This window comes from Rhinopithecus bieti, unplaced genomic scaffold (assembly GCF_001698545.2).
Source record: "Rhinopithecus bieti isolate Rb0 unplaced genomic scaffold, ASM169854v2 scaffold_7684, whole genome shotgun sequence".
In the NCBI taxonomy this organism is placed as follows: Eukaryota; Metazoa; Chordata; class Mammalia; order Primates; family Cercopithecidae; genus Rhinopithecus; species Rhinopithecus bieti.
The window spans coordinates 1,922,659-1,932,280 of record NW_016806071.1 but is presented as its reverse complement, the minus strand read 5'-3'; the positions used below and the strand labels follow the sequence as shown (position 1 = coordinate 1,932,280).

Here is a 9,622-nt window from a genome sequence, read left to right as displayed (position 1 = left end):
TTGTCTCCATCATTCCATGACTTTATGGAATGTGGTTCTGTCCCAAACAAAACCCCTGGGAGACTTAGGGCATGGAGTAGGGGGAGGGCAGAATACCTCGGCAGCCAGGACTGGTCCCCTACCCTCCTCTTCTTCTCAGCTCAAAAGGATGGTGGCTGCCAGGAGGCTTGGACAGGCAGAGGGTGGCCTGGAGGGGCCAGAGGCATACATGTGGCTAATGTTGGGAGGCGGGGGAGGGTTTGCTGGAAAGCACATGATTTCTGCTAAGTCAGACTGCAAAGTCCCTGGATTTCAAGGCCGGGAGTCTTTCCAACAGAGGCCACTGTTCCTTTTCTCCGTACCCCACTTCCTGACCTGTCCCTAAGCATACAAATATCCAGGGTGCTTGAGCCACTGCCCAGTGACTCTCTGAGGGCCCTATGTCTGGGTTCACGGCCTCCAAAATACAAGGATAGTAGGGAAAATGGACTTGTAAGCCTCACAGCCTTTTAAGGGAGGGGATCCTGTGCCTTGAAAGGGCCTTTTGTGCTGTGGAGCCCAGGGATGGATCTGGATCACCAGGTTGGGGAGGGGTGGGAGAAGCAGGGCTTCCACAGCTCTGCATATTAAAGGGGTGAGGTCTTCAGGGTCCTTGGGGAGCTCTGAAGGGAAAGGGGAGGAACAACCAACAGAGCCCCTGTAGCAGGAGTGACTGGTAGCATCTTTAGATTGCCGCTGAGGTTAGGCAGCAGCAGCTGGGGTTAGGAAAGAGAGCTGGGAAGAGAAAAGGAAGAGAGCTGGGAACCGGAGGGACCACCTCTCCTCTGTCTCTCCTCTTGGAGTTCTTTGCTACATTTACCCTGAGCAAATTGGTTGAGGTAAGTAAAGCCAAGAAAGGCTTAGCTCTGCATCCAGGCCTGTGTGGCCCCCAGAGTCAGGAGAAGCTGAATTTTCAGGAATGTCAGATGCCTTTCAGCAGGGTCAGAGTCCCTCCCTTGTGCCTGCCCCCTCCCCCCAGCCCCTACCTGAGACTCAGTGCCGCAGGTATCAAAGCGGGCCTGGATCCTGAAGTTGCCGCCGACCTCCTGGGCAGCACAGCTCCGGCTGCCCAGGTAGACCTTGGTCCGCTCCAGCGGGGCCAGCGCCTGCGTGGAGATCAGGATCTGGAAGTCCGTGCGGGAGCAGCTCACGTTCATGGGTACCACTGGGAACCGGAGGGAGGAGCTGGAGGCCTTAGGTTCAGGCAGTCTGACCCTGACCTCCCCCACGCCCCCCACCCTCCCACAAAGGGTGGTGGATGGGGAAACTGAGGCCCAGAGTAGGCAAAACTCTTATGGAATCCTACAGGGCACGGTAAGGGATATCTTAGACGGGTTACTCCGTTCAACTCCATCAGACTGTGAGCTCCTCAGGGAAGGCACCGAGTCTGATTCTCTCAGCGTCCTCTGGGCCCAGCACAGAGCTTGGCAGGCCCAGTGAATGCTGAGTGAATGAATGAATGAATGTTCTTAATAATCATAAAGTTCATCTGCTAATCTCTTGGCCATGTGCCAGGCAATTCATTTAATTATTTAACAAATATATTGATGGCCTACTATGTGCAGGCCCTATTCTCAGCACCACAAATACAAAAACGAGGAAAAAACACAGCTGAAATTCTTGCCATGTGGAGCTTACATTCTAGATGGGGGAGGGGGCAATAAATGTAAAATACACCCAGGTGTCAGAGTGCCCCAAAAGAAAATCAAGCAAAGAAGAAAGAGCAGGAGAGTAGAACTAATGGGGGAGGAGTGAGGAAGGAGAGTTTCAGTTTTAAAAAGGGTGGCAAGGGAAGCCTCACTTTCCCTCCCTACAATGACTCCCCAGGAGGTAGATGTGACTAAACTCATTTTACAGGTTTGGAAATTGACACTCTGAGAGATGAAGTTGTTTGCAGTGGCCAACCGGGTCGACGGGATTTCAAAGTTCGTGGTCTGTTCGCCCTATTCAGCAGTCTCCTGCAGCCCTCCTGGCCAGGACGGTCGCACATGACTCACAGTGTCTGCTTTGGGTGAGCATGTTTGTGTGTGTGTGTGTGTGTGTGTGTGTGTGTGTGCATATGCATGCATGCAGGGGCAGGGGTGAGGGAAGGGGAAAGGAAGGTGGCTGCCTGGTGGGAGGAAAAGGAAAGAGAGCTGGCAGGGAGAGGCCTGGAACTCTCAACCCCTCTCCGGGAAATGCCTCAGACATATTTCAGCCTCTGGTGTCTGGGCAGTCAGGGATTTATGGGCCAGCCGTCTCCCACGATGATCTCGGTGGTGCTGAACTGTGTGTCACCCCCAACTGGCACTGTGGCTGCCCTCCCAGTGGGAAGGCCTCCTGCAGCCTGGGCCGCGTCTGGAGCCTCGCCCAGTGGGAGTGCTCCTGTCTGCCCCTGGGCCCCCACGGGGATCTAAGGGGAAGGGATGTGGGGTGGAGTTGGAGTGGGCACTGCTGCCCTGAAGCCCCTGGAACAGGAGCTGGGATAAGACCCCCCCAACTTTCTCTCCTTCTCTGCAGAAGGGGCAAGTCCTAGATCACACAGGGCTGGGAGAGGGCCTGGGAGAGTTCTGAAAATGAGATTATCAGAGGCAAAAGGAACTTTAAAGATCTTTCCGTCAATATCCTCCTCTTACAGGTGGAAAAACTGAGGCCCACAGAGACATAGGGCAATGCCAGCTAGCGGAGGCAGAGCCAATGGAGCTGGGCTCTCCAGGGCTGTGCTAACAGAGCCACAGCTCTCCCACTCCGGCTTCCAGGTGGAGCCCACTGAGGCCCGAAGGGGCTGGGCCTGCCCAAGTTCACGGCTCTGCCGCCATCTTGCTGTAGCTCACGATCTCCTCCATCCCTGGCCCCAACTGCCCTTGCATATGGAGCAAGGAAAGATTTTTTAAATGCTGAACAGGCCTGAGACACCTTCCTGAAGGAAAGATGTCCTTGGATCCAGGCATTGTGACCTTGTTACCTCCTTTGGCCTTCACGACCACCTGTCTAGGGCCTTCATCAACCTCTTATATAGATGAGCCCTCTTGGATGATCAGTAAATGGCAGCATTTGGACGTGACCCTGGTCTCTCTGAGCTTAGCTCTGGGCTCCCCTCCCTCGTATCCTTCTCAAACAAGCAAGAAGAAGGCAGCAGAGTAAGTTCTAATCCTGGTTGTGCCGCTGACTGCCCATGTGGTCACAATGAAGTCTTTCCCCTCTCAGCACCTCCGTTGCTATACCTGCACAATGAGGAGCTTTGCTTGGCCAGGAAGAGAGCATGATAGGTGCAGAGTGCAGACATTTCTGCGCCCATAGACAAGGAAGGGTGGGAGGAGGGAAGCAATGGTGGACCCTCTTGGCTGACAAATCTACACAATAATATGGAGTCTGAGAAAGCCAAATACCAGCTCCTCAGCTTCCTCTGCAGCAAGGCAGGGCCATCTGACTGAGTTCAAACTGTTTGGACATTTTGTAAAAGTCTCGTGAGAGGTTCTAAAGACTCTTTTGCTTTCTTGATAAAGAGTCATTTGCAGCTGGCACTTCCCTTGTCCTCTCTAGCCTTGAACATGGATGTGATGCCTGGAGCTATGGCAGCCATCTTGCAGCTGTGAGGCTCAGAGAGTCCCAGAGATAACACTTGGAACAGTGTTGAGCCCCTGGACCAATACAGCAGCTACCTAGCTCCAGGCTTCTTGCTGAGTGAGGAAAAACAAGCACCATTTTTTCAATGAGTAGTTCTGAATGATACAAGCAGGGCTGGTAGGCATCCCTACGGTTATACCAATTTTTTTTGCCATAAACAATATTAGCATATTTTGTCTATTTCCCCTGGATACAGGGGACCAATAACAACACAAGAGGGGCCAGGGGCCCAGGGGGAAGGAACCAGATGGGGAGGGGTGAGGACTCGTGAAGTTAGGAGCTGGGGAAGGAGGCTCTGCAATAGTGGAAACAAGCAGGAGCCATGCCGTCCAGTCTCAGGAGTCCCGAGAGTGGGCAAGGGTGTAACCAACGGAAAAGGCACTGGAGAAGACCATTCATGGGGGGCAGGACAAACTGGTGGGATGGAGGAAAGAGGCTGAAAAGACTAAGGCTGCAAAGCCTCCCCTTCCCCCTCAATGGACCCACTCCCACAGCCCAGCTGACCTCCGATGTAGGCCACGGAGAAGCCCCTGCGGGTGGTGCTGCGGTCCGTGTGCAGCAGAAGCAGAAGCTGGTTGTGGCTTGAAGTGACAGGTGGTGGCAGGTGGTGTCCACACCAATTCCCCAGCAGGGGTGCCTCCTCACTGGCCCCATCGAAGGCTGCCAGATGGTCAAAGTCACAGGTCTTGGTCAGGCTGTTGGGCTCCTCCAGGTCCAGGTCCAGGAAGAATACCTTGACCCGGTAGCCTGGGGGCAGGCGGATGGTCCAGTGGCAGCGGATGTTGTTGGGGTAGGAACTGGGGTACCGTGGGCTGGAGAAGTTGCCCCGCATGGTCATGTATACCTCCTGGCATTGTCCTGGGTTGGGAGGAGCAACAGTGAGGGGAGAGGAGAAGTCACCCTCTGCAGTTACAGCTGAGGCAGCAGGCGCCACAGTGGTCCTAAAACCACCAGGTAGGTTGTGGGCACCATGGCTAGCAAACCAGACAGTTGATCCCACCTAGCTGAAAGTTGGGATGCTTGATCCCAAAGCTTGTTTTAAACGGCAGCTTGCTGAAAGCTGGGACTTGCATTCCAACTGACAGTCCCCATCACGGGTGTAGGCCCTGTTAGGAATTCACTAATAATATACAATACCTGTCCTCAGAGTTACCTCCAAACTCCCTGGCTTGACAGATGATGTGGTTCATGCCTGGCCTTTCCCTTTTTCTCAGTGCCCCATTTGGTATGTACTGTGAGCATACCAAACACTCCTTGCCCTCCAGGCTTTTGCACATGCTGTTCCTCCTGCTTGGAACACCCTTCCCTTCTGCTTCCATCTAACTCCTTCAGGGTACTGCTGAATTCTCTCCTCCACGAAGTCATCCATGATTCTTACTGATGGATAGCACAGATCATAATGGCTTGCATTGTCTGTTTCCTTATAATCTCTCTAACTAGACTATAAACTTCCCATGACTTCATACATTCATTTGTACAAATACTCAGTAACTACTATGTGCCAGGTGCAATGATAAGCCCATAAGGGACTCAGTCAGACAGGGGAGATTGACATGCAAACCACATATAGAAGAGACAAATGTTAGATCATAGTGTAAAAAACTTCTATAAGGAGTTGAAAAAGGGATCAATTCTGGTAGAACAGGAAGTCTTTGCAGAGGTGACATGCTTATGTCTTGGCATTGGCCAAGGGTATGCTAGAGCATTCCAGGCAGAGACAGTGCAGAAAGCCCAAGGCCTCTGGGGGGCAGAAAGGTGTGATCCCTGCAAGTGTAATGGGGAGATAGGAACCCAGTAGGCACAGGAGGATTCGGGGTGGAGCTCCAGCCCCTCCTACCTGAGAAGTAGTAGGCCTTGAAGCCACGGCCTCCGATGTTGAAGTCGGACTTGAAGATCACCTGCAGTTCGTGGCCCAGAGACATGAGGGTGGGGGGCCTGGTGCTGCCACAGTAGTGGTGCCCACGGGTGGGGCCAGGCCCCCCAAGCACAGCCACGTAGTCATAGGTGCACTCCTCATTGCCTTCCACTTGGAAGTCCACGAACACCAGCTTGACGCTGGCAGGGCCAGCGGCCCGGATCACCCAGTGGCACTCCATGCTGTTGGGGTAGTTGTTGGGGTACTCAGGGCTGGTGAGGACCCCTGACAGGCCAGTCAGGACGCCGCCACACACATCTGCAAGAGAGCCCACTTGAGCTGACCTTTCTTTCTCCTTGTGGTTCCCAATTTCCTCCCTTGAGAACCAGACACCCCAACATGCTGCCCCCAGAGGTATCTCATGAGGGTCTCATTACCATCCACCAAGCACCTGCTACCCAAGTAGCAAGTGTAGCACGTGCACAGGCCTAGCACTTGGCACCCATGCTGCCTGTTCAGATCCTCAGACTAGCCCCACAAGGACTGTGCTGCAGTTTCTCTGATTTTATAATTAAGAAAAGGGAGGCAAAGAGAAGTTCAGTAGCTTATTGAGTTTATCCCAGGCAGACCCTGAGATAAGGATTTGAGTGCAAGTATTTGCTTGGGAAATCCAGGGGCCCCCAGATGGGGAGGGAGGGAGTGGACACAGAAGGGGAGGTGTGTTCAAGCCAGCTGCTGACCTGCAGGGGAACTCTGGGGACAGGGTAAAGCACACACTTCAGAGTTCTGTCAATCTAGGAGGGAGGGAGCTGTGGCATTTATATGCCAACTCCCCAGAGTGCAGGTGGAGGGCTGCTGTGGGCTGGGAGTGACCTACTGAGACTTCAGAAAAAACCCTCCAACGAAGAACTGTGGAGGTTGGCAGAAGCACACTGAAGTGGCATGGCCCAAGGAACATGGTCAGGGCCCTGAGAGCAGTCACCTGACTGGTAACTGAGAAAGTAGGATTTGAACCCAGGAAGACTTACTGTGGACCCTGTGCACTTGACCCTTGTGACCTTCACGATCCACTCCTATGAGGCACAGTGGGGCACAGAGGCTGGGGTGCCTGAGCTCAGGAATGTAATCAAACCTCCCTAACAGATGAGGAAACCGAGACTTAGAGAGAGGACCTGATGAAGTAGAGCTTGGTTTGACATCTGAAGACTAGTCTCCCATCTCTGCCTTTTATTAGCTGTGTGACTCTGGGGAAGTAACCCTGCCTCTCTGAGCCTCATTGGAACATTAGAGATCGTAAGACTGAACCAGCTTGATCCACCGGGCTCAGACTTGAGCAGAGTCTGAAAATATGCTGCTGGAAACTCTCAGGAAGCCAGCTTGGCCAGTACAACCACACAGCAAGTGTGGGTGAATGCCGTGACTTGCCGGAGGTCACCAGCAGGGAGGGCACATGTGGGATGTGTTTCCTGAGACTCCAGCGTCTCACCCTATGCACAGCTGTGTGACCAGGGCTCTGGATGGGGCGTCTGAGGACCTGGTATCTTTTCCCAGTGCTGGCCCAGCCGTGTGACTTTATGAAGGCCCTCTCAGGTACTCAGATTTTGTGAAATGAGAGGGCAGATTTAGATAGCCTGTGAGATCCCTTCCAACACTAACAACCTTCGCAGAGACTTCCAAACTGTGCCCTGGGGCTCCTCAGCAGCCCCCTGGAGCACCTGCTGGCACCCGGTGCAAATTTCATTCTTATGCTGTATTTCAAGCTCTCTTTTAATGTAATGAAAAGACAGCACCCACAGTTTTTAATATCTTTAATAAGATATTAAAATTTAAATATTCTACATTTTAAAATTTAACTCATTGGAGGTCATCCATATTTACTTGTGTTTTTAATGATTGGCTTATAAGAAGCTAAAATATGAATTTACAGGCCGGGCACGGTGGTTCACGCCTGTAATCCCAGCACTTTGGGAGGCCGAGACGGGCGGATCGCGAGGTCAGGAGATTGAGACCATTCTGGCTAACATGGTGAAACCCCGTCTCTACTAAAAAATACAAAAAACTAGCCGGGCGAGGTGGCGGGCGCCTGTAGTCCCAGCTACTCAGGAGGCTGAAGCAGGAGAATGGTGTAAACCCGGGAGGCGGAGCTTGCAGTGAGCAGAGATGGCACCACTGCACTCCACCCTGGGTGACAGAGTGAGACTCCGTCTCAAAAAAAAAAAAAAAAATGTTGGGAAATGTGGCTGATGGTATTATGACTTTGATATCCTAACATTCTACAAATCTAAGGGTCTAAAATTCCAAAACTATTATTAGATCAGCCTATGGTTCTTGTGTTGTGGCATTCTACAATTCTATCCTTCTAAATGCAGCAGTGACTGGGGTCCCACCTGAGTCCTCCGGGATTGCTGTTGGTGGACCCTGGGGACCAGTAGCCTCTGTGGGTGTCTACTGTTTGAGCTAACATCAACAAGGCCTTGATTCTGGCATTGGGAAGAAGCAGGAGGTTTGAGCCTTTGCACAGAACCTGGGGACAAGGATGAGTGAGTCAAAGAGAATGACAAGAAGAGCAAGGCCTCCTCTCCCCTCACTAGACTGAGAGGCAAGTGTCAAGCCTGGTTGAAGGAGGGAGGGGTTAGGGACATATGATATAAGAGTCACCAGCTCCACCCAGACCCTACTGCGGGAACTCAGGCAAGGATTCCCAAGCTGTGAAGTGGTGGGATGCCGCAGAAGGTGGCAACAGCAGTGGTGTCCCCTCCTGTGGCCTTATGCCATGACAGAGGACAAGAAAGACAAGGGTAGTAGAGCGTGAGAGCCTCATTCCTGAGCACAGTGCGACCCTCTGAGGACTCCGGGAGAAATGGAGGGAGGCATGGGGAGCATTGCCATGAAGGTGGGAACCCCAGCTACCAGGATTACCAGCATGGTCATGAACGGTGAGGCGGCTGCTTTTGCCTTATAAACTATGCATGAGAGCTGGGTCGTGCAGGATACAGAGCAGTCTATGTGCCAAGATGATGAGACCCTGCAGGTCTCACCTGAGCCCTGCTGCTATCTTCCCACCTCTACCCCAGAACCAGCTCTTCCACTGCCAAATCCCCCCTTGAACTCCTGGGCTCAAGTCATCCTCCCACTTTGTTGCCAAAGCACCAGGATTACAGGTGTGAGCCACTGCACCAGGTCCCTAAGGGCCTCTGTTGACCTTTCTGGTAGCCCGCAGAAAAGCCATGGCTGGCCACGTGCTTGTCCGAGTGGAAGACGACAGACATGACATGCCAGGAGGAGGTGAAGGGCGGCGGGGGCACCTTGCCGCAGAACCTCCCCAGCAGGTTGCCCTTGTCCGGTGAGGCCCCATTGTAGATCTCCAGGAAGTCGAAGCTGCAGGTGTCATGGTACTCCAGGTCAAAGGCATGGAAGGTGAGCAGCACCGAGGAGCCCTCAGCCACCACGATCAGCCAGCTGCACTCTGTGTTGTAGGGGTACAGTCTAGGGAAGTTGGGACTGGAGAAGTTTCCAGAAGGTGCTGAGAGCACACCCCCACATTTGATACCTGGGGCAAGAGAGAAGGATGGCTGAGACTCTGTGCTGGAGTCTTGGGTACATGTGGTAAGGGCAGTGGGCCCAGCTACAAAGCTGGATTCTTGGGATGGAATGAGAGAACACAAGGCCATGTGTTTATTTGCTCACACATCTGCTTATTCTTCAGATGCTGATCAAGCATGCTGGTATTCATTCCACAAATACTGTTTGAGTGCTAGGCATTGTTCTAGGTGCTGGGGTCATGGCAGACACAAAACAGACAAAACCCCTACCCTCATGGAGCCTACATTCTGGCAGGCAAGACAGACAATAAACATAGCAGGGAAACTATAGAGTTTATGAGGCCAGGTGCAGTGGCTCACGCCTGTAATCCCAACACTTTGGGAGGCCAAGGTGGGCAGATCACAAGGTCAGGAGTTCGAGACCAGCCTGGCCAATATAGTGAAATCCCGTCTCTACTAAAAATACAAAAATTAGCCAGGCATGGTGGCGCGCACTTGTAGTCCCAGTACCTGGGAGGCTGAGGCAGGAGAATTGCTTGCACCCCCAAGGCGGAGGTTGCAGTGAGTCGAGATCATGCCACTGCACTCCAGCCTGGGTGAC

General features: G+C 52.9%; 1 protein-coding gene across 1 annotated transcript in view; it reads right to left on the bottom strand.

The window, feature by feature from the left end:
* Positions 1-3,897: 3,897 nt before the first annotated feature.
* The window catches only part of CDCP2 (CUB domain containing protein 2), a 14,481-nt gene continuing 8,756 nt past the window's right edge, over positions 3,898-9,622 (bottom strand). Inside the window, 4 exon segments of the mRNA XM_017874500.1 lie at positions 3,898-4,030; positions 4,032-4,482; positions 5,462-5,797; positions 8,682-9,029. Coding sequence (XP_017729989.1) covers positions 3,898-4,030; positions 4,032-4,482; positions 5,462-5,797; positions 8,682-9,029 — 1,268 coding nt within the window.